This window comes from Numenius arquata, chromosome 24 (genome assembly GCF_964106895.1).
Source record: "Numenius arquata chromosome 24, bNumArq3.hap1.1, whole genome shotgun sequence".
Taxonomy (NCBI): Eukaryota; Metazoa; Chordata; class Aves; order Charadriiformes; family Scolopacidae; genus Numenius; species Numenius arquata.
Genome location: NC_133599.1, coordinates 3421009 through 3445307, shown reverse-complemented (window position 1 = coordinate 3445307; position 24299 = coordinate 3421009). Strand labels below are relative to the sequence as shown.

The window sequence follows — 24299 nt, the reverse complement described above, 5'->3', positions numbered from 1 at the left end:
GGGGGGGGGGGGACGGACTCTGCCAAGCTCCGCCAGCGTGCAGGGGGCTGAGCTTTCCTTTTTCTTCCTTTTCCCATTTACTTTGGTGATGGGGTTCAGCTCCAGCCCCAAGGTCGTGCTCCTGCATCCTGGTTGTGGTGTCAGAGCAATGCACCCCCTCTTAGCACTGACCCCCCAGCACTGACCTGCTGGGGCAGGAGGGGGGAGAAAAGTGATGCTGAGCCTGTGGTCCCCCAAACCCAGACCCCCTGACAGCGAGCCAGCCGACCCAGAAAGCCCCCATGGCCGTGCCAGCCCCCCAGCAGCTTTAGGGCTGGCAGCAGCCGCTGCTGGGGAGGGCTGGGGGCCGTGGTGGGGCAGGGGTGCGGGGGCCACGCTGCCTTTTGAAGCAGAGACAAAGCCTGTCTTGATATTTACAGCACGTGCAGGGGGAGCGCGGGGCGTGCGGGGCTGCGGGACAGATGGCGAGTGAAACAAAAGGGGAGGCAAGAATGGGAGCTGAACAGATTGGGAATTCCTGCCTGTCCCTCTCCCCGGTGCCCAAACGCTGCTGGGGAGCGGGACCGCCTTTCCCCAGTGGTCCCCCCAGAGTGGTCAGTCCCTTTGGGGGAGTAGGGGACCAGAGCCCCACCAGCTGCTCTAGCTCCTGAGCCCCAAAATCCCGAGCCCCAAAATCCCAGCTCTATTTTACTCCTGATGTGGAGCTGCACGAGTAGGACACCTCCCCAGTCCTGTTCCTCCAAGCCTCAGTCTTCTCCTCTGCAAAATGGGACCCCAGCTCGTCCCCGATGGATGCCAGGGAGGCCGGGGGTCCTGGCCATCTCCACCGACGATGTGCCGGGCTCCTCCCCGGCGTCTTTTCCTGCTGCCTCCGCAGTTTTCTTATCTCTTCCCAGCAACGTGGCAGCTGCCACGGGCCGGATCCAAGCAGCTTATTAATAATCAACTTTTATTGCTCGTCACATCGTCAGCACGTCTGCAGATGGCCAGGCGTGGCGGTGGCAGCCCTGACTCGGTCACCGATCCTTTTGTCCTCGCTACTCCTCCTCCTCCACTCAGCAAAGGTTTTAGGTTAAGTCTGGGAAGAATTGAGCAAAGGGAAGCGCCGATGGACGTGACGCCGGGTTACACTTCCCCGGACCGTGACTCACGCCGGCTCTGCCGACGCTCACACGCCGAATTCGAAGCGCAGGGACGGTGCCGTGCCCCAGAGATCACGTCCCTCGACTCAGGGAGGTGGCTCTGACCCCCCCCTAATGGAGGGGTCAAACCCATCACCCGCTGCCTCACTGCTTTCTTGTGTACTTCTCCACAGGAAAATATTTTGAGGGACTGTTTTTAAAGGCAAATCCTGCACTTCCTGAGGAAATATGCTCCAAAAGGGATGTTTGCAAACGGCCTGCGAAGTGTTTGAGCTGATGGAAGCTGCCAAGGGGGGGAAAAAAAAACATGGAGGGGAAGAGGCTGGAAAGAAGCAGAGATGGAATTTGGAGGTTTTCAGGGGTGCTCTGGAGAAATCCTGCCTGTCCCCATGGGGCACCCCATGGGAGCTGCTGGATTTTAGGCTCTCGTGCAGGGACAGCCCCGAGGTGGGCACCCATGTCCAGCGCCGGTGGCCTGAGCCCCCCTGCGGACATGAGGGGGTGATGGGGGACAGTGGGAGACTGGCAGGAGCAGCAGGGTGTCTGTGGCATCCAAGGAGAGTCCTTGGGAGGAGCCCACAGTCCAAACGTCGCTTTGGGGGGGCTGCAGCTGCCGGTAACTCCTGCAGCAGCCCCACAAAGCCTCTGGGCACCCCTCCAAGGGGGCTGGGGAGCTATTTTTCGGTTGGTTTGGTGGTTTCCCCCTCCTTTACGCTTCTCTGTGGATCCAGACAAAGCCCTGCACTCCCCCCTCCTCCTCCTCCTTCCCGGTGGGATACAGGCTGCTGGGGCCCCCCGGACCCCACACCTCCTCCCAGCAACAGGAGAAGGAGGAGGAAAGGGATGAGGAGGGGGGCCAAGCCCCCATCCCTGCTATCCCCACCACAACAACAAGGCGGTGATTGGGTGCCTGTGGGCTCATCCAGGACCAATGGGGGCTCCCCCCTTTTTTGGGGGAGGGGGAGAAGCAGGGCAGGGGGTTGCCCTGACCCTCCGCCCCCTTACCTCCACCGCTTTGGGATGCAGGGCCAGTGCCCCAGCTGGTGTAAATCAGCAATCCCAACCACCCTGCCTGGATAAAGCAGCTGCTGGAAGAAGAATTGGGTGGCTGTTTCTCCTGGGGTTTGCCCTGCTGCCACCAGACCTTGCTGGCAGGTCCCCCCCTGCCCTGAGGTGGTGGGCTTAGGGGGGTGTTGTTTGTAGGGAGACCCCAGCCCCTTTGGCTCCTGCAGGCTGGTGTTGATTTGGGAAGGGGTGTGGATGCTCTGAGGCAAAAACCTGACCTGGGAGCGAGGAGCAGCACGTGCTGGTGCTGTGGCAGCTCCCAAGGATGGGGAGGATGGTGGTGCTCAGCTGGTTTGTAGACAGATCCTGCAAACATCCTCCCCTGCTGCTTTGGAAGAGCATGGAGACATGGCATGGCCCCTCTGCCAGCCTTGGGGTGACACTGGCACGAGCATCACTTGCGTCTTGCTATCTCCAAGGCAGGGTCAGGTTTACCTCCTTCTGAGCCCCTTTTTTCCCCAGATGGAGCTGGGTTTCAACCCGTGTCTCAGCCCAGCCTTGCCCAAGCGGGTACGGGCTGCAGTAGGCACCCCGGGGTGCAGGGCAGCTCCCGAACCTGGGTGCTGCTCTCTGGGGACGCATAAACTTGGGGAGGGAAAGCCAGGGCCAGCCTGGCCAGGACCACAAGTGACAGGCAACGCCGACCTCTAGTGACAGCCCTGGGGTCCTCAGCCATCTGGGTCCCCTTGGGTCCGGGTCCTTGCTCCGGGAGGATTTGCGCCTCCACAGGGAGCGGGGTTTGGCTGTGGGAGGTCAGGATGAGAATGTGCATGTCCCTTTGCTGCCCTGGGATGGAGGAGAGGATGGGGAAAGGGATGGAGCGGGCTCATCTTGCCTCTCCTCCTGCCTGGCTGGATTTGGGGGGGGCTGCCCCTGGCCAGGACCAGGGACCAGGGCTGTTTGGGGAAGGCCATCGGGGAAACCCACCTCCTGCCTCCCTGGCTGGCACCAGCCCCGAGCCCAGTGAGTCCCCGCTGTGCAGAGGAGAAGCTCCAGGCTGGGAAGTGGCACTTTCTGTGCAACTCCAGATCTGTAAAAAGCCTGCCTGTGTGAATTATATATATATTTTTTTTTCCAGCATCCTCCAGCTTAGCTGTTAAAAATGAGCAGGGCTGAAGACTGGAGAACATGAAAGCATCTGGAAAATGAGGACCAGAAGTACTGCGCCAGCAGCACCGCCGGCCCTTCCCTCTCTCAACTGACACTTTTCCCTGTGTATTTTTTGCCTTCTATAAACGTCCTCGCGTGGAGCCCAGCTGGGATGTGCTGGAGCAGCAGCTCCTCGGCGCGGGGAAGGCGGCGTAGGCACATGCCGTGTCTGGTACAGCCACTAGACGGCAAATCCAGTCTGGATTATGTCTGCGGAAAAATCTGGTCTGCAAGAGGGGAGGTTACAGCTCTCGGAGCAGCCCAGATGCTCAGCCCCTGCTCTCTGCGTTTGGGATTCCTCAGACACTCTTCGTGCAGTTACAGAAAGGGCTTTATTCATCAGTATGATATCTACAGTTCATGCGTCAGTGATAGTACAGGTTTTTTTGGGTTTTTGTTTCTATAGTGTTAGCATGCAGTTTAAATGCGGAGGGTCTGGATGACCTCTGCAGCCTTTGCAGGTCATCTCCAAAGCTCAGCTGCCCCTTTGGTTCTCAAACTAAACCATCCAAGGAACCAAGTTGGGTGGTTTCGGCTTTTGGCGAATTCAAACATGCTGCAGGTGCATGTGTCACTGTGATTATTACTATTCTCTTTTTTTTTTTTTTTTCAATTGGGAGACCCCGGTTGCTGCGCAGGGAGGGAGCTCGGAGCCAAGCCGGTGGGTGGGATGGAGCTGGTGGGCTCCCCAGGGAGCTGGGGGTGATGGCACCAGGATTGCTCCATTGCTCACCCCCAGTCCTGCCCTGGACCAGCGGCCTGGGAGGAAGATGTGACACCCCCCCCCCAAACTACAACCCGCAAACAGGCTGTTTCACGGTGTGTCTCTCTCTAACCTCAGAAGCTGGGAGCTGCTTGGCAGCAGCAGGAAAGGTTTCTCTCCTTTATCCCTGGAGGAGGAGGCTGATGGAAGGGGGGAAAAATAGAGGGGAAAGTAGATTTGCTCTTTCCCATCCTAGACTGAGGGATGCTGGCAGCCAGGGAGTCTTTAACCCTTTACTCATGTAGCTCCCAACCTGCCGGATGCTCCTCCCAGTGACCACTGGCACCTGGCCCAGGGTGAGTCACTTTAAATCTGATGGTTCTTCAGGATCCACACCTGAACCCAACCCCTCCTCGCTGGGGTCAGATGCTCAGTGCCATGGCTGGGAGGTGGGATGAGCTCTCTCCCATCGCTGCTGCATCCCACGTGGACCAGAGGAGAAGGTGAATGGGGATGGCGGCGGTGGGGTTAGAGGGGGAACGTTTCTGGGACCTGTCACACCCTGTGTGGCCAGAGAGCCAGGAATGGGGAGCGTTTGGGGATGAATGGCTCTTTCCCAGCCGTGTGGGTTGGTGTTGGAGTACCCTTATTGCACTATCGCGAAGCCAAGTCAAACTGTCAAGCTGCATTAAAACGGGAGTGAGTGTCTCCCCAGGAACAGGGGAGCCAAGTCCTGAGGATGGGGAGGGGTCCAAGTGGGGGGGAGCGAGCTAGATCTCGATGATGGTGGCACGTCGCAGGCACAGCGGGGCGTCGGGGGGCACTGCGTTTCTCTTGATCTCGTTCCCGTCGAGCCGCAGGACCTGGAGCCTGGAGTAGTTCATGACGTCCACCACGGTGCAGAAGCTGCTGATGGAGAACTCTGCGAGGAGGGGGGTTGGGGGGGGGAGAGGAGACAGAGCTGAGCATTGGCTTTGGCCCTGGCTCTATTTCACCTTCGTGATGTGACTGATCTTTGGGGAGCGATGTGAGAAACGCCACGGGGGGCTGCTCTGGAGATGGGTCTGAGAGTGCTGACCTCTGAGAGCCGGTTTATGTTAAGGTGGGTAGGAAAAAAAAAAAAAAAAAGAAAGCACCCCCAAATCACCAATTATTCCTGCAAATTTGGACTCTCCAGCCTCCCCTGTTAGGCTGAAAGGGTAACTGGTGCCTCCCCAGCTGCAGTCAGCAGGAGCCTGTGAGTTTGTGCCTATTCCAGGGTTTGGAAGCGGTGGCAGCGCCCTCGGCTGCCGTTGCCCAGCCTGGCTGGAGCGCTCACAGGGAAAAAGCCGGGTGGAGTCAGATGGAAAACATTGCTTTTTATCAGGAATTGCCTTTGCAACTGCTTTCATGAGGCCTCATCAGCTGCAGGCTCCAGCCCCTGACTCCTCCCAGCCGCCATGGGACAACCCAGGCAGTGTGTCCAGGAGAAGGGGACATCCCTGTCCCCATCCCATGCCCACAGACATCCCCTTTCCGTTCATCTGCCACTCGCCGCCGCTGGCACCAGGCGGGGAAACTCTGGCTGCGTTTGGAGGGAGAAGATGGAACAAACTTCTCCTCCTTCTTTGTTTGTTCCCTGAAGGGAACAAACTGCTCCTTCTTCTTTGAGCAACCTGCTCTAGTGGAGGTGTCCCTGCCCATGTCAGGGGGGTTGGAACTCCATGATCTTTAAGGTCCCTTCCAACTCTAACCATTCTATGATTCTAAACTCCAAAATATTCTCTGCAGGGTTTGGGAGAGAAGTGACCGACTAGATGGCAGCAAAGCTCCAGGCCGGGATGCTGCTGGGGAAGGCAGTGGGGTGCTGGGGGACCCCTGCGCCCAAAGGCCGGGGGTTTGGGGGCCTACGAACCCCACGGTGTGCAGGGAGGCAATAAAGGACCTCGCAGGGTGGCTGGAGGGGCACGACCCCAGCCCTGATACCCCATGGGGTGGGATGCATCCCCCCCAAACAGGTCGGTGCTGCACGCCTGGACCCGCAGCCCCTCGCTCCTGGGGATGCTTTAAAGGTCAGCGGCAAAACCTGCAGCTGGAGGAAAAACCGCGGTTAAAGCCTGAACGGCTCCACGGTGGTTTCGTGGCATTTGTGGGCAGACGTTAACAGCTACAAATTTTGAAAGCAAACATTTGGGAATCTGTTCCTGTTTTTGTGTTTCCATCGGCTCCTTGCCTCGGTGTGGGGTTGTGTGTTTCCTCTCCCACAGCCGACGGCTGCGCTGACACGTCCCCGTCCCCATCCCAGGCTCACTCAGGAGCTCCAGCACCGCTCTGGGAGGGTCCTGCCCTCGGGGGCTGGCAGGTGAGAGGAGCAAACCTGGATTTTTCCAGGAGACTGCTTGGGTTTGTGGTGGTTGTTGGTTTTTTTTTTTTCTTTTCCCTAGCTTATTTTTATAAATAGCAGCCCCAGAACAATCTGTTCCTTTTATTTATTTGTGTATTAAGTGGAATGGATTTTAGACGTGGCAGAAGAAGATGCGTTGATGGCTCTAATCTAAGAGCTCCTGTCTGTCCCAGCCCCAGCAAGGATGTGCCCCTCGGCTGCAGATTGTGACCATGGCTTTAGGACCATGGGCTGTGCTGGTGCCCTGCGAGGTTGGGGGAAGCTGGGGAGAAGATGCTGGAGAAAGGGGCTGCGCTGGTCCTGAGCCCTGCAGACCACCGGGCACCGCAGGGTATGTCCCTGTCCCCTGCATTAGCGCTGGCCGGGGCCATGTGTGCTCCCACACGTGACCACGACAGTGGGGACCCCCCCACCTCTGTCCACTCTGGTGACCCCTCAGTCTGTCTGCAATGATAGACTAAAGCCATAATCCCCTGCCCAGCTTCTACCTGCAGCTGGTTTCTGGCATCTCCCACCAGAAGATGCTCAGGCTTCTGCTAAATGCTTAGTAAAACCAGTGCAATGGCTTCGTGGATCACATGGGAGCATTCAGAGCCAGGACCCTCTTGGCTTCTGGTGTGTTGGGAATCAACGGGCCCCATTCCTGCCTTGCTGAGGGCCACCTACAAGTCTCCTGAATTCCATCTTCCTGCTCAAACCATTACCCCAGGTAATGTCCCACAGCGAGGCACAGCTTCTGCATCCCCATCCCTCTATTGAACCACCATCCCCTGCACCACCGCGCTTCAGTTGACACGTTTCCACTCACCGTTGATTTGGTTCCCTTGAAGGTAGAGGTTCTCGAGGTTGGTGCTGACCCGGGGGATCTTCTGGAGCCTGTTGTAAGAGAGGTCCAGTTCGAGGATGCTGCTGCTGTTGAAAGTGTTGGTAGAGAGACCTTGGTTTGTCAGACTGTTGTGGGACATCCGTACATAGAGCAGCTTGGGAGAGACCTTGAAATAGTCATCAGGGATGGTGTTGATGTAGTTGTACTCTAGGTAGAGCTGTTCCAAAGCCATTGGGAGCCCATCAGGGACTTTCCTGAGGTGGTTGTAGCTCAGATCAGCAAGGATCAAAGAGTTGAGCCCTTTGAGGGATGCTCCCATCTCAAAAATGAAGTTGTGGCTGAGGTACAGGGCTGTGAGGTTCTCCAGACCCTCCAGAGCATTGGAGGGGACCTTGGAGATCTGGTTGTAAGACAAGTGGAGCTCTCTCAGGGACCGGGGCAAAGGGCTGGGCATCTTGGTTAGATTGTTGTTGTTCATGTACAACCTCTCCAGGTTTTTGAGCTTGGCAAAGACCCTCTTGCCCATCTTCTCGCTGGTGATCTGGTTGTTGTGCAGTGCCAGCCACTCCAGCTCCGTGGCGTTGTCAAAAGCCCCTTCTTGGATGGCGGTGATCTGGTTGTTCTGGAAATAGACGTATTTCATCCGGGAAGGCACGAAAGGCAGGTACCTCAGGTTGCGGGTGTCACAGTACATGGCTGATGAGAAGTTAGGGGGGCAATCACACTCTTGGGGACATTGCCAGGAAGGGGCTTGCTGAGGTTCAGGGCCGGGCTCTGCCTCTGTGTCCGGAGCTGGGAGGTAAGAGTACACGTAAGGGGTGTTCTCGTCCTCGTAGTAGGGCATGTAGTTATAGGAGGACATACGGGACTGTCGCATGTAGTACTGTAACCAAGCCATGTCTTCTTCTTCATTGTACTGGCCCAGGGAGGCTCCGCAGAGCCCAGCGATGACCAGGATGGTGGCCCAGTGCATGGTGCTGATGCTGGAGGGACCTGGGTGGGGGAGAAATGAGGGGGGGAAACCATCAGCAGTGTCAGGTCTGATGTAAGGGCTGGAGGCAAGCCAGCTGCACCCCATGGCCTGGGGGTCCAGCGGGGTTGGATGTGGTCACAGCCCTGCGTGGGGTTGGTGGCACTTGGCAGCAGAGCTGGAGAACCAGGGGGGCCTGAGTGAATCCTACCCCAAAAAAACGTGGCTGCAGGCATGTCCCCTGTTTGAAGTTACCTGATCTCCTCCTTCTCACCTCACGCTTGTTGGAAACCTCTGTCCTAGTGGGTATCCACTTGCAAAATCTTTACTTATGGGTATTTCTGTTATAACTGAGTAGAGGATGGCGATATGGGCACATGGTCCTAATGTGTCCTGAGTTGCCCGGGACTCCCCTGCACTGGCCCTGCATGGGAGGGAGAAGAAAGGACTCGGCCACTCTCTGGCCAAGAGGAGGAGAGCGGTAGCTGCGAGAACAGGTTGATGGAGCTCAAGGCATGTTTGGATGGAGCTATATTTATGCTACACTCGCTGGCGACATGATTCGCTGTGGGTTTCATCCAGCTCTCCCTTCCCCCACAACAACGCAGGATGCTCGGGACTGATGTAAATCCTGGTAAACAAGTTCTGGCTTATTTTTGAAATGAAACCACTTTCAAGCGTAGATTTCCCGAGCTCAGCCCCGACAGGAAAAGGGGGAGCATCTTCCGGCCCCTGGTGACCAGGGAGAGAGGGAGCCATCACCAGACGTGATGCTTGGACCCTGAAATTCAGCCTGCCAAGGGCTGATGTCCAGAATAGAGGAGGGCTGAGGGCTCAGAGCAAGGGGAACCTGTCCCTGAGCCCCTTGGCTTGGGCTTCACAGCCACCCAGGTGGTGCGTGTCACATCGTGCTGCTGATGGCAGGAGGACTCCAGCCACGGCCGTTCATCCCGACTCCTCGTTTCAGTGCTAAAGGCAGAGCGAGGCGGCTTGAAATGCCTCCAGGAAATACTCGGGGCCACGCTGCTGGGAGAGGGAGAGCAGCCGCTCCTGCCTGCTGGCTCCTATATACGTGGCTGGGAACGTGGAGCTGTGGGGCTGTCGGTCCATCGCTGCCAGCGCCGCTCCGGCAGCCGCCGTGTGAGGAAGGTGCGAGAACGGGCCGGTTTCCCACCTCGGGAGGTGGCCGTAGGGTTTCCCCATGAAACCTCGCTGCATCCCCCCCACCTCCTCCCTGCAGCGAGGAGGGGATGTCTCGGCCGGCACACAAAGAGGGCACAGTTTGCTGGGAGGCAGCGGCTGCCCTGCCACCGAGGCACCCTGGCAGGCTGCTTGGGCTGGAAGAAAAGAGGGATTGAAGCGGTGGCGGCAGGCAGGCATGGATCCCTTGCTCTCTCCTTCTCTCCCTCCTTCTCTTTCCACCGGCTCGTGCAGCCGAGGGGCAGATGAGATGTGGTCCTCCGGGATGCTGCGTGCAACAGGGGAGGTTGGCAGAGGAGTTTCTTCTCCTCCTCCCTCCTGTGCCGGGGCACTCTGCCTGCTGAAATACCAGAGCTGCTCCATGCAGGGGCTTCTCTGCCCATGCAGAGCTGCTTGGCACCCCCTTCCCAGGGGACCCCTCTGCGGGGCAGGACCCATCCATGGGGTCTCTTCACCTTTCCTAGTGCCCCCCTTCAACATACCAGTAGCCCCAGAGCCTGTCCTCAGCAGGCACTGCTGCTCCCCCACCTCATTTGAAGGTTGGTTCTCCCCTCCCCAGTGGGCTTCAGCCCTGGTTTTGGAGTGGGATCTGAGCTGAGCGTGTCGGTGTCATCTCCTGGTCCCCACACTCCTCTGCCAGAAACTGCTGGGCTTATGGGGTCAGCTCCTCACCTGAAGAGGGAGCAGGTTTTGGAGCAAGGGGCTTCGTGGTCTGTGGCCATCCATGGACTTGGCCCATTGCTGCTGTGCCAGGCATGAAACCAGCTCCCCCTTTCCCTGCACCCTGGCAGATGGGACGGGCAGAGCTGTGCTGGGCAGGGGGGCAACGAGCAGGGCACTGCCTGCACCCGGGTGTCAATGACTGTTGGTGTCCAGCTCCTGGCCAAGTGGGCAATGAGCTGCCAGAGGGGCAAGAGACGTGGCTAGCAGGAGAGGGCTTCCCCGCCACGGCGGCTCGGGAGCGCTGGCGTTCAAGCTGTGCCACCCGTGTCGCTGGCATGTGCTTCGCGTGGCAGCCGCCCGCCCGCCGAGGCGAGGGTATGGAAATCAGGCTTAAAAAAAAAAAAAAAATTAAAAAAAAAATCATAATAAATATAGAGAAGGACTTACCAGGCTAAGAGCCTCCTTTCCAAAGCCTCGCTGCTCTTCGCTGGGATCTCCCGTGTGTCAAGCAGCATGTGAGTGCGTCTCCCGATTTGCAAAGGCTGGTGCCCGCCCCAGATCCCAGATCAAATATTGTGCTTGCAGGTCACGGGCTCGGCAGGTTTTTTTTTTTGGGAGTGACCTCCCAGCAGCAGCCAGTTTGCAGGAGAGACTGAAGAGACCCTAATGCTGCCTGGCGTTATAAATAACCTGCTTTTTCTTTCCTCTCTCTCTCTCTCCCTCCCTCCCTCTCTCTCCCTCTCCCGTCTTTTCTCATAGGAGTGTTGGCACTTTTCAGGCTCTCTCTGTTTAACGAGTTAGTGGAATCGGGGATGTTGTTTTTAAAAGGGCTGTTGTTAGGTCTCCTGTGTTTCTCATCAGGAAGCGATGAGGAGGCCTCTGGCCAGATTAAAAAATATCTGATTTTGAGGCGCTGAGGATGTGATTCTTGGGGAGAAGTGACAAAAGTATCTTTAACTTTTGCAGTACCAGGGGAAGAGGCGTTAGTGTCTGCTCTGGCTGCAGCCTGGGTTTCTTCCCCAGGAAGCCTCAGTTTATGCAGTCCTAGTATTAAATATTTAGGATAAACATTTCCATGAACGATAAGGCTGCAGCATCCAAGGTAAATAAATTGCCTACCAAAGGGCCACTGTGACAGCAGGAATTTGTCTTCAGCTTGGCAGCAGAGAGATGCCAAGCTGGCATTTCTGCAGGCTGTGCCCATCTGCCCGGGATGGGGCTGTCCGTTCCCCCCCCACTCCTGGAGACTGACCAAGGGGTGGGTGTGGGGGGGATGGGGCAGGGGACCATGTGCCAAGGGTGCAAGGGTGACCCAGAGTAGGGCAGAGACAGGAGACATCGCAGCTCTCCCTGCCACAAGGCTCATCGCCTCCTAGTGCCAGCCTTGCCCTCGGGGGTTCCTGCAAAGCGGGGGAGCAGTGAGTGCTGTCACAGCCCCCCCCAGTCTCCATCCTGGCTCTCTGTGCACTTCGACTTTGGAGACGGCTCTTCCAGGGCTGTCGAAGCATTTCCTCCACAAGGAACGGGAAGGAGGAGCCCCGACCGCCCATCTCCATCCCATGCCTGGCTCCAGCAGCACGCCCAGGTTCCTCCCAGGAGCCTGGAATTACTTAGTGAAGCTCAGCAGGTGCCAGACTCCCTCCGGGCTTGCTTTCTCCTTGCTTTCCATTGAAATTTCCCAGCCAAAACATCCCCTTCCCCCCAGGGAGCCTTGCAAAGATCTTTATCTCTCCGAGATCCTTGTTGTAAGGAGGAGGAATGCGCAGGGCGGTTGGCGGCCGGGGTTGCGAGGGACACGCTGTACAGTGGGGGCTTTGCCAAAAAGCTGGTCTATTTGGGAAGGAAGAGTGTGCCTGGAAAGCACAGCTCACTGCACCGCAGCACGGGGCCGGGATCTGCAGGGAGAGAGGATTCAGAGAAAGCCTTGCCTTCGAGTGGGAAAAGTAGAGAAGGGGGTTTGTGCTGTCTAAAAGGAGGTAAAACCCTTGTAAATCATGGTGGGGGCTTTCATTTGGCTGGTAGCATCCCTTCTTCCCCATCAAGCAATGCCATGGCAGCTCACAGAGGCGTGGGGTGGCTGGAGAAGGGCTCTCACCATGGGTAGGGAGGTGGGTTGAGGCTCCGGGCTGCTGCGGAGAATGACCCCGCTTGGAGGGGTTTGTTCCTGCTGCCAGGGAGCTCGGTTCCAGGGACAATGGTAGGGAGGGCAGTGGCAGCCAGTAACATCTGCTGCTCGGCACTCGGATGGTGTCAACCAACGTCACATCTCTGGCAGCTTGAGGTGTCCTGGTGGCCAACAGCTCGGAGGCTTTTGCAGGGCTTGGATGTTTTTCTGGAAAAGCAAATTGTCCCCGGCTAGGTTAGATAAGGAGTGTGGTCTCTCTGCCTTCTGGAAGTTAAAAATACTCATGACCCAGGACAAATATCCTTTGGGGGAGGCTGTCCCGCAGCCCCCACTGGGGTCAGGCACCTGCTGTGGGTGCCCAGGGCTAGGGATCCCCTGGGAGATGTTGAGGGGCCCTCCCCACATGAGCTGGCTTTGAATAATGCCATTCCCCATGGTCACATCCCCCTTTCCCAGCCTAAACCAGAAAATAATGACATGTTTAAGCTCAGTTTGTATGTTCCCCGCTGCCCCCAGGACTTTCTGTTGGGTCTCATCCTGACCAGTCTAGGACTGTTGCAGACAAGTGAAAATTTACTGTCTAAAGAATTATGTATGTCTTTTTTTCTCCATCCAACCTCGAAATCTCATGCTCCAGGTGCCCAGCATCTCCCCAGCTGCTACCAGGGCTCTCTTGCTTGCTCCGTTTGCCTGGTGTGAAGTGGGAGTTGATAAGACCTCAGTGCTACTGCTCGTTTCAGGCCAGTACAAAGCAGCTCCTCTGGGTTCCCAAGTGACTTCCGTGAAACTTTTTCAACATCTCCCTCTATAAACCCCTCTTCCCTCTTGCTGGCAGTTCAAAGGAAGCCCTGAACTGGTGACAGGAGCTGGGAACACGCTGTCCTCCTTGATCGGAGCCAATGGTCCCTATCGCTGCATAATCTCATCCGGAGCGAGTTACTCCAACGATCGCAGTCTGCATCTCATCAGGGTCAGACAGATGCCTCTATTGGTTTGCTTTGGTTTTCTAAACCAAACTGATGTGAACAGTGTCTATTTTGGTTGGGTTTATTCCCGTTGTTTTGATCAAATGCTCTTGAGCTTTGTGTTTGCAACCACCGAATCTGGCCCGAATCGGAGTTTGCTTTTAATTTGCAAATCCTGCGCTCGGCGCAAGGAGCGCTGTCTCCTCCGCGGATGGACGTGGGTTTGTCAGGATGCTTTTGGCACCGGGGGCCGAATGCTTCACACCAAAACAACGAGACACAACTGTCTGATGCTCCTGCTAAGGCTAAAGCTCATTCTGCCTGGATGAAGGGAGAGCTATTAAACCCACCGCGGGCATCCAAAGCCAGCGACTGTCAGAAGCGCGGCTACTTCTGAGCGGCTTCCCTTTTTACTCATGGAAATGTTATTTCTGCCTCTTCCACGTTTCCAAGAAGTTTCAGCTCTGCTGGAGCTGTTGCCTGCTCTGTCCTCCCACTCATCCTATTTTCTTTAATTTCCATGGCCCTCCCCATCCTGGGAGGGGGTTACCAGTCCCGCTGGGTGCCGGGTGCTTGGAAACAGGGCTGCTTGTGGGGTGAACTCACCGTGCCCTGCCCTGGCTGCCTGGCAGGTCCTCCGGGTCCTTTCCTAGACCTTTTCTTTAAAGGCTAATCCCTGAAGGGTGAAGGTCCCAACTGCTCTTTTAAGGGGCTCCAGTGACAGAAGTCCAAGCAGGAGCCAAGGAGACCTTGTCCCTTGGCATTTCCAGCCTTGCTCAGGTGGGGTGGGTGGAAATATGTGGGGCAGAGCCTGCCTGGTGGAGGGACCAACGAAGCCACGATCTGGAGCCCCTTCTTTGCGTCAGGCTTCCTGACAAGGCTCATGCTAGGAACACCTGAGCATGAAGGCTCTGGAGGTCTGTGGCTCCCAGGTTTGCGTGGTCTTTCTGGGTGTTTGCAACCTCAAACTCCTCTTCCTCACTAGTCCCAGCACTTTCCAGCCTTTCTAAAACGTGGAGAGACTTCTTGTGCGGGCACTGACGATGAGTGCCCTTCTCTGGGTACCTCTGCATTGCTCCATCCCGCTGTGCCGGGCGGGGAAACCTCTCCTTCCTCTCGCCCTGGAGCCAGAGCTGGTGTCTATGGGGTGGCTTGGGCTCCCCTGTGCTGGGGAAGCAGCCCCGTGGCTTTCAGAGCAGTTATCAACTCGGATGCCCCCCTCCCTCCAGGGCTGTGCTGCTCCTTTTCAAAGAGCTCTGCCAAAACCAAACTCACCTGTAAGCCCGCGCTTGATTTCTGAGGCTGGCCACAAATACGAGGAGGCAGTGGAGAGGCAGCAGGGAAACAGAGTCCTGAGGCTCAGGGGTGCAGGCAGCGGGTGGGGGGGGGATCATCGTGTCCCTCCGGGCTCAGTCTTGGCTGAGCTGGGTGGAAGGAACGTGCTCACCATCTGGCAAACATCTGCCCCAGGCGGCTGCAGCCTCCTCTCCCGAAATGCAAAGGTCAGTGTGGAAGAGCAGAGCGAACCCTCCCTTGACCTCCCTTCTCACCCCGGCCTCCCTTTTCCCTTTTTTTTTTTTTGTTTTCTTTTTTTTTTTTTTTTTCTTTTTTTCTTTTTGAGCGATACATTCTTCAGCCCAAACAACATTCTTGAATCGAGATTTGAGGCAATCTGGAGGGAGTCGGTCACTGGGAGACAGCGCGGCGGCCGAGCGAGCCCCGGGCTCTGCTGGAAACTCTGACTCGGGCGCGGGCTGTCGGGGCGATGCTCTCACCACGGCTCCCGTGTGTCAGCACGGACCGATGCTCCCGGGGCTCCCGAAGTCACCCCCTTTCCATGGGAGGTGCTTCAAAGCTTCTCCTGTGTGCAGCAAGGGCTCAGGCCAGGCTTTCCCTGGCTAGAAACGGGATGAGAGGCAGCCCTGGGCTGGGGATCTTCGCCTGCTCCCCTCCCGTGGGACACCCGGGGTTGTGAAACGGGTGTCCGGCTGCAGCCCCGCTCGCTCCCTCGCGTCCCACACCCCAACCCTGGCTGCTCCTTGCCACAGGGCTCCAAAAAAAGAGCCTGCGCTAATCTGAGGTGTCTGGGCATCAAAAATAAGGGGGTTGCCAGCTCCAGGCTCCCACCCGTGTCCCCTCACCGCTGCTCTGTCCCCTGCCCTGGAATGCTATATAGCAACCTGGTGCCACTGCCGTGTGATGCCCGCCTGTGCAGAGCAGCCCCTGTCCCCCTGTCCTCGCTCATCCATCCCATCGTGGTCCAGCAATGAGGGGGGGGCGGGTGGTGCAGTAGCCACAGGAGGCTCCTATTTGCCTCCAGATCTCTTGGCGGGGGGGGGGGGGGGGGGGGAAGGGAGGGCAAACCCCAAATTGCCCCTTCCCCTCCCCAGCTTGGGAGGGCTGCCAGTGCTGGGAAATGCCGGTTTGGCTGGGGAAGGCTTTGCCCCATCCCACCGTAATTATAGGCTGCCTTTGGGGCTCTGGAGCCTCCTGTAATAACCCTCTGGTCTCTTGGGGCCTGCGGGTTATTATGGGGTGGACTCAACCCTCCCAGCACCCAGACACAGGAATGTCCCTGCAGCTCGTCCCGCAGCTCCCAGCCCCAGGGACGTGGCTCTGGGTACCCAATGGTCGCAGCGTGTGTGTTCTCATCCCCCTCCCTGCAAACCCAAGATGCTGGATTTCTTAAATCTCCATCTACGGGCCCCTGTGCCTCTCCCCTTGCAGCGTGGCTGGTGCCCTGGGCTGTGCTGGGAGAGGATGTTTCGGCACAAAGAGGGTCAGAGCTTATTACAACTGCTGTAAAATGTGTTTGAAAAGGTTAAGTGCTTAATTTGGAACAGAGCTGGAAACTATGAAGCGTTTCCTCATCCAGTCGCTCCCTCGCCTGTCCCTGGACGTATGCTCTACGCTGCTAACATCTCCATGGCGAACGGAGGCTGGTTACGAGCAGGCACTGAAATACCTTTGAGAGTCTCGGGGTTTTGCAGAGGAGCCAGAGGAGCAGTTTGCGTGGGATTAGCCAAGTGCAAATCCACTCGGGAGGGCAGCTGCAAAGAGCACAAAGTCCCATCAGGTGTCACAGGCTCTGCTGCCGCCCCGATTTATTGCCCGGGCTTGTGATGCAAATGTTTGCCCACAGCTGGTTGGGCATCGCTGGGTTCTGCTTATGTGTATCACGAGGTGTTAGGACTGGACCTGGCAGGATGCTGGCATCCTCCTGGCCCCGTTTGTGGGACTGCTCTACCCCGATTTGCTGTAGCCTGGCCCAGGACCTGCCCTTGCTCCACAGGGTGATGGGTGTCCAAGCCCAGAGCCCCCGTGCTCAACCATCACAGGGCAGAGCAGCTCTGCTGGGACGTGGCAGCAGCTCCCTGCCCCTTGCTGGACCTTAGGAGGCGACAGGGGCATGGGAAGCCCCAGGACATTTGTTGGCAGAGATTGCTCTGTGCTTTGAGGCTGAGCAAGGTGTCCCGCCGGGACCCGGCTGCCTCTCCCCTTCTCTCCCCATCATCAAGGTAGCTCTGAAGGCTGCCAGGAGCTGGCTGCAGCTGTCCAAGGAGCAGAAGGAAAAAACGCAGCGTTTCCTTGCTCAGAGCCTTCAATTCATGTTTTCAAAGGCCCTTTGAATGCTTGGCTCCTCTCTGAAGCCTCCCAGCTCTCCTGAACAAACAGCAGGAGGGAACAGGTTCATTCCAGCCCATTGACTGAGGCTCCTGGATGGGGAAAATCTCACGTCATGTTTCCTACAAGCAGGGAGCCTCGGAGCCCTCTTGCAAAGCACTGAGCCCAGGAGACACATCTTTGCTTGTCCCCAAACCTGTCCCCAGACCTGTCCCCCAGCCCCAGGTGTTTCCTCTCCAGCTTTGAGGGCTCGGTGCAGACCTCCTCCTCCTCCTCTTCCAAGGCGAGCTTGGTACCCAAATCTCTCTACAAACAGGGTTGCAGACACACGGGGAGCCAAATATAAACCCATGTAGAGATTAATAAATTATAACCAGGAGTCTGAGCTGCATCAGGCAGCAAACAGGGAGGGGATCTGGGGGCACAGAGCTGCGCTGCTGGGGGTCCCTCCCGGCTCAGCAGGAACAGCCGGAGAGGAGCAGGGCGAACATCCTCCATACTGGGGTGCTTTTAAAACCACACGTCTATCATGGCTGCTGAACGATGCTAAGGCTCTCAAAACGCACAGCCTCCCAAATCTACCCCCCTGTTAGTGAAATGCAGCCAGCTCTGGGGTTGGTAGAGCTGGTGGTCCTGGCGGGGGGAAGCAGGGCCCGATCCTGTCCCACAGCAGCCGGGTGCATCCCCGCAGCCCCGGGAAGAGCACCTGAGCTCTGCTTGTCCCGTGGGTGCTCAGCCCTTCCCCAGTGCCTCCCGATTCCCTCCCAGCTTCCCAGATGCCCCCGACTCTGGGAAGGTCACGGCACTGAACTCCCCTCCCAAATGGTGCGCGGGCTGTTTTTCTCTCTAAAGCATCTGAAATATGAAAAAAAGGAAAAAAAAAAAAAAGCGAAACATCAGCTGCCTGGGAAACCCATTAGCGTTCCTGCCGGCTCCTGCCACCTGGCTTCCCGCACGAGCAAACAAATCAAAATGTCCCTCTGCCTGCAGCCTCTTCACCCTGGCATCGTTTTGCCCGGAGCAGAGCTAAGCCCTGCCAGGGGCCACTGCAGAGAACCTCTGCCCTCCTCTGCCCTGGCTCCCGGCGCCGCACTCGGGCCTTCTTCCGAGCTGCAAACACTCCGCCAGATTAAAGGCAGGCATGGTTTTCTTTTTTCTTTTTTTTTATTAAGAAAAAAAAAATAAAAAAAAAAGCTTTGGAGATAAACAGGAGCAAGAAGTAGGGTGTGGGCGTTTGCTGCTTTCGCTGCTGTTCAGCTGAATTGAGCTGTTTGGGGGAAACTTGGGGTCCTGGCAGCGCCTTCGCAATTTAGGGAGATAAAAAGAGCATCTAGAAGGAGGTGGCGTTGGAGGGACAAGACCGTCCCCTGGGGTTTGGGGTGGTGATGCTCCTCTCTGCCATGCCCTGGGCTCTGGGGTGCATCCCTTGTGTCCTGTCCGCCTTTTTCCCCCTGGATGGTGGGTGCCAGGATGGGGATAATCCCCTGGGCAGGGTGCTGCAGCCCCGGGGAGCGGGGACAGGCGAGGGGCTGCCGGGGGGTCCGTGGGCAGACGCAGCAGAGCTGGGGGTGGGCTGGGTGCTGCAGAGCTCACGCGGGTGCTGTCAGCCCCTGAGCAATAATTAGCAATGATCAAAGCGGCTTCTTCCCGACAGCCCTGAATACGGATGCCTGGAAATCTCAGCGAGCGCTGGGAGAAAACAACACCCGCTCCTGCCTGCGGGCAAGTCCCTGGTGAGGGCAGACATCTGCTGGGGCTGCTGCCGGGACCCCCAGCACCAGTGGGGTGATTTTTGGGGGGGCAGGAGGTGAGTGTCCCCATGGGCAGAGCTGTGCGTGGGTCGCTGGTGTGCAGGGCAGGAGGAAGCTCCACTCCAGCCCGGCAGAACTGGCGCCGCTGCATCTCTGCCAGTCGAGAAGAGAGAGTTAAGGAGAATAAGGAGAGTCTTGCAGCTCCTCGGGGACTGGAGCAGGCTGAGGAGTGCGATGGTGCAGCTGCTGAGCCACCCCACCCTGCGATTTGGCCCCGAGGGGCTGTCCCCCCCAACTCATATCCCTGCCCCGGGCTCTCTCCTGGGTTGTCCCAGTGTGTCACTGCCCGGAGCTGGCGCCGACCCCCTGCACTGGAGTCAGAGGCTGGCAGACCTCTGCTCCCGCACCCCTGCCTGCGTTTCGTTCCTCGGCAGTGCCCGCAGCGGGAGGGCTTGGAGGAGACGTGCCCCGGCCGCGCTACATGTGGTTTGATAAATTCTTGCTTTGTTTTCCTTCGATTTCCGCTGGCCCTCTCCGAGGACAGTGTGTGCGGGCTGATCGGAGCGGGGACGGCTGCCAGCTGCCTCCACTCCACCAGTGGCTTCTCCTGCCCTCGGGGTGCCTGTTCCCGCTGGGAGATGCTGTTTCCAGGACTCAGCTCCTCTCCCCTGCTGGCTGCAGCGGCTCCGTGGGTGTGCGAGATGCCCCCACGCCCCGTTTCGCAGAAACAAGCAGGAATCCATGGCAAACTCCTGCCCAGCGCTCCTGGCCTCCTCCCATCCTCAGTCCACCAAGCAGAGGCATCCAGAAAAGTCTCATTCTCCCCCAAACCAGTTCCACCAATTTCCCTGCTTGCCCCTGACCCCCTCAGGGCTTGCACCTCGGCTGCGTCCCCACCTGTGTGGCCTCCAGAGCCCCCCGGGTGATTTTCTCCCCCCTTTTCCTCTCCCTCCTTTTCCCTTTGCGATTGTGCAATGGAGCACATTGTGGCTGGGAGCCCCGGGACCTCTCCCTGGCTCTGGGGCTCGGTTTTGTCTCTGCCTTCAAAGAGAGAGTGGAACCGCTGCCGAGAGGAGCCGGACGGCCAGGGGAAAAAGGGAGCGGAGAAAAAGGGATGGCCGGTGCCTTGGGCTCGGAGGGGAAGGGCTGAGCCCAAGCCACGGGTCCGGTTTTGGGGGTGATCTCTGTGCTCCCACCGTGCGCCCCCTTTGCTGTCTGCAGGCAACCGTCCTCCCGGCCACCGTATGCACGCTGTGTGGCCATCTCACCCTGTCAGGGATACGGGACAGCCCTGGGGGTGTGAAAATGCTGGGAACGTGCCCGTATTTCCCCAGGATGGCTCTTCCTGGTGGCGGTGGTGGCTCAGCCCCAAGCGTGGCAATTGCTGCCCGCCTCGAGAGAGGCAAGGAGAGGAAAGGGGGTGCCCAAAGAGGGGCCAAGTTAAATACGGGGCTGAGAGGCAAGTGGGCTATTAGTCCCCAGGAGTAACCTCAGGGCAAACAGCTCCTGCTAGAAGGATTTCCTTCCTTTATTATTTCTTTTTCGGAGATTGCTCCAGCTCCCGCTCTCCCTGCCGACAGCCAGCTCCCTCCCGGCCGGCACCGCGCTGGAGGGAGGGAGGGAGGGAGGGAGGGAGGGAGGGAAGGGTTGGCTGCCTGTGGCTTTCTCCCTTTTCCCTGCAAGGCCGAGATGCTGATGTGTAAGCGCTGGGTCTCTTTGGCTCCCCAGGTCCTCCATGGCTGAAGCAGCGGCTGCGGGGAGGAGGCAGCCAAGGAAGCCGCCCCTCTAGACGCCGTTATACTCCTCCAGGCTCCTGCATATATATTTCCGCTGCTGTCTGCCCGTGCTGGAGCGGGAACGTGCGTCTCCGAAGCAGCACGGGGATTAACGGGCTGTAAGGAACAGCTCTCGCCGTGCCATCCCTGTCCCGGCCGGCAGCGGGTGCAGCCCGAGCCCCGAAGCCGGCTCCGTTCCAGCAGCTCCTCCGAAACATCCCGGCTCAAAGCAATTTTACAACAAGCCTTCACTTCCAGGGAGTCTGACCTTTTCATTAATAAATCAGCTGTGTTATTGAACGCATGAATAATACATGATCACACCCAGCCCTGCGCTAAACTCTGTGTGTAAAATTTAATTAATCCTCTCACGTAACGCCCCCGAGGGCTGGTGATGAATGGTTACGCACAGCTTGGGCTGCCAGCGGTACCCGGCGATGGCTCCCGAGCATCCCAGCACCCGCATCCCGCTCAACCCTGGCGGGGGGGGGTTCCCTCCAGCAATTTCTTTGGATGTTTCCTTCTCTGAGTGTTTCAAAGGGGAAAGTTCCCCTTTGCTATGGAGCTGCTGGAGGAAACCCCTGCAGCATCCTCTCACCGAGCATTTCCTCTGGGAAATAACATTGGCTTTTTCTTTCCCCGACCTTTTCCTGCTGTGGCTGTTAATAATGTGAAATCCTAAGTAAATGTCTCCATTCAGGTGTGTTTAACAGGAAACCATGAGCAAACACCCGTCACCGCTGGTGCAATCTCCAGGAGACCCCCAGGTATTTAAATGGGAATCAGCTCCACAGATGGCCTTGATCCCAGCAGGGTCCTTCCCTCCGGCTGCTACAGGGGAGGGGTGGGAACGTGTTTGTTTGGTTTTAAACTCAACAAAAGCTTTGACCCCGTGGACGGTGCCAGGGAGAGGGTTAGTTGGGTTCTGGGGGGGGGGCGTGCTGTTTGCTCCCAGGCTTCACTGCTGCTCATGGCTCCTCTCGCTCCCGTGTTTAACCTCTCAAGCGCTGGGGATACGGGGCGGGGGGGCTTCTGCAGCGGCTGCCTTGGCTCTGCGCCTCGAGTCAACGGGCTGGGGGTCTTGCAGGGGAAATCGCAGCAGCCCGAGATTAATTAGCGAGCAACGCAACGAGGTCTGGTAGTCATTACACGCACCCTTGGCCAGGAAGCAGCTGCGGACTCACGTGGCTGGTGCATGGGGGGTGCTGACCCACTCCTGCCCCCCTGCAGACCCCCGGCTCAGCACCCTGCCCGGCACCCTGCAGCCCAAGCGGGACATCACCCACTGCCCCACGTCCGGGGCCACGGGTGCGAGTGGGGGGGGTTGGGTGGGCAATGGGTGCGTGGCTGGAGATGGGGGGGGGGGCTGTGCGAGGGGGGAGCCCGGCTCTTGGGGGCTGGGGAGGCACCCAGCCCCAGCTGTGCCCTGTGGCTGTGCTGGGGTGCTGTGTGGTGCTGGAGATGGAAACCAGCTGCCACGCTCTCCCTCTAGTGGACACGGCCCGTGGGGGAGTGCGGGGGGGTGGGAACCCCACTCGGCTCCCCATTCCTGGTGCTCCCCAGGAGGTGATGTGCCGTGGGCTTTTTGGCACCTCGACACAGTCCCTGGGGATGCTCCCATGTCCCTGCTCCCGGCAGACTTTGGTGCGGCTGCGAAAGGATGGAGCCCATCACACGCAGCCATCGCTGCCGGGAGAAGGGATGTGGGTGTCACAGGGAGGAGGACGGGATCACGCAGGGGCTCCAGGGTGGGTTTCAGGGCTGGTGTGGGCTGGCATTGGTCCCACCGACACGGGGAAAGCTCTGCCTGCTCTCACCAGCAGAGGAGCCAGCCCCTCTTCGCTACCTCTCCCCTGCCCCAGCACGCAGCGTTGCAGCGAATGTGATGAAAAATAAACACGTTTCCTTAGAGCTCCACAGGCAGAAATGTTACCCTTGGCTGCACGCGAGGGGCTGGCCGCCCTGGGGCTGAAGGGGGCTTTTGTTGGGGAAACGGCTGCAAGAGTAATTTGAAAATTTCTCTCAGTTTTCTCTTCCTGCCTCCTTCTCCCAACCTTTCCCTGGCCGGCAAAGACGATCCTGTGGGATGTACAGCTCTGCCCCATGGCTTGGGGAGCATCTCCCTTCGCTGGGGTGATTGCTGGTGCCCAAGCCCCTACACTGCAATCTCCTCCCCAGCTTTTCTCCCCGCTGTACGCCCCGGGGCTTCCTCCTCTCTCCCTCCCAGCCCTCCCAATTAAATGTTTCCGAGGGAGGTTGCCTTGAAGTGTCTGCAGCTTCAGAAAGCCCCAGCAGGTTGCCTCTGAGGAGCGGTTTCAAAGGCTTTAACCGCTCTCTGATACCGGCTCCGCGGCGCTGCCGGGAGCTGCTGTAGCTCCGGGGTGGATGCACGCAGCCGGCGGGACCCAGGCATGGGGATGGCGTGGCCCGAGGCACCACTGTCCCCAGGCTTTTAAGAAACACTGGTTGGGATCACCAAACCTCCCAGCCCTTCGTGCAAGGGTCAAAGCTGTGGGTGTAGCTCTCTGCAGACGACCAGGACAGGGCTGGAGCCACCCTGGTCCGGAGACATCACTTGTTTGCATCCGTAGAGAGGGCTGTTTTCCTCAGTAGCCAACGGCTCCGTAAGGAGGAGTGTTTCATACGTCAGGATGGTGGCTGATGGAAAGAAACCGGGCGGTAGTTGGGTGGGTGTGCGAGGAACGCCGGGGTGATGGGGAACGCTCAGCTTTGAATTCAGGAGCTCGGATTTGGTGTGTGAGGCTGGCGGTGTGCTGTGCCGCCCGCTGCCTGCTCAGAGGGGAGTTAAGAGAAACGCAGGCTGTAAAGCTGCTGCTCAGGATGGTCCTTCCTGGACACAATTTCCAGCCGCCGAGCAGAGGACGGTGCCAGCCCCAGCCAGGGTTTGGGAGATGGTCCAAGGAGCCACCAGGCTGGGATGTCCTGCTGCCCATCCCGGGCATGGTGGGACAGCTCTGGTGCGGGGTCCAAGGGACGTGGGAATGCGATGCCGTCGGGATGAGGCCGCAGGCTCCCGGACACGGAGGGACAAACCCTCCTCAGCGCAGCCTCCAGATGTGCATTTCATTCCGATTTAATCAGATATTTACTGTGAGACCATAGAGCCGTGAATTGCTCTCGGACGCGTTTCCAGGGCTATTCCCCAGCCTCTTCCCCGGCGCAGCCACCGTCTCCTGCCACCAAGCCCTTCCCTCGCTGTTTAATTGCCTCACTTAATCAATGCAAATGACTTATGAGCCATGAATGGTCTCTGATCCCGGTGCAAATCCCTGTAATATGTGCAGCTGGAAAAACTCTTCCCCAGCCCTTGGCTGCTTTTCCTTGCGTGTTTGCTGAAGCAGTGCTGCTCCCCTCCCAGGGGCAGCTCTACCTGCCGGGGGGGTGTCCATTTGTCCCCAGGATGCTAGCAATCCCACCCACGACGTGCCCTGCGCCAGGATGGCTGGAAGAGCTCCCCTGGGAGCATCGGAGGGGACCACTCAGGGCACTGGGCGTCCCCATCAGCTGGAAAATCATCAGGGCTTTTCCTTCTGTGCTGTTCTCATGTGCCCTCATCTGCCTCCCCACCGATGTCCTGGCCTTCCACGCCTGCCCTGAGGTCCATTCCCTGCACTCCTTGCTGGGCGTATTTTTAATAACCCTGTTTCTGTGAGATGTCTCTGTCCTGCGCACAGCCCCTGCTCACGTTTGGCAGGTTGGCCAGGCTTGGGTATGCTGACAAGTATCAATATTAATTTCTAGTCCCATGTAGAACCTACTGAACCCTGGTGGCACATTTGCAAGAGTCAACCCTTTGGGGGTTTATTGAACGGTTCCTTGTTGCAAATGTCATGGGAAATTGGTTGTGAAGCATCAACGATTTCCTTGGAGGACAACAGCTGGGTTTATTGATGTGGTCATCCATCGATTGATACATCATCCATCCATCCACCAACAC

General features: G+C 58.0%; 1 protein-coding gene across 1 annotated transcript; it reads right to left on the bottom strand.

Annotated features, from left to right (window-relative positions):
* Nucleotides 1-3971: 3971 nt before the first annotated feature.
* Nucleotides 3972-8255, bottom strand: FMOD (fibromodulin). Its single transcript, XM_074163423.1, has 2 exons — nucleotides 7251-8255; nucleotides 3972-4981 (listed from the first exon to the last, which is right to left on the bottom strand). The coding sequence occupies exons 1-2, from the start codon at nucleotides 8239-8241 to the stop codon at nucleotides 4830-4832; spliced, it is 1143 nt and encodes a 380-aa protein (XP_074019524.1). The 5' UTR covers nucleotides 8242-8255; the 3' UTR covers nucleotides 3972-4829.
* Between the last annotated feature and the right edge of the window lie 16044 nt (nucleotides 8256-24299).

What these genes read in the sequence shown, in the direction of transcription:
- FMOD (XM_074163423.1), bottom strand. Translation starts at nt 8,241, where the DNA reads ATGCACTGGGCCACCATCCTGGTCATCGCTGGGCTCTGCGGAGCCTCC. An exon ending in TCAAGGGAACCAAATCAACG is followed by an intron (nt 4,982 to 7,250) that starts GTGAGTGGAAAC and finishes CCCTCCTCGCAG; the next exon opens with AGTTCTCCATCAGCAGCTTC.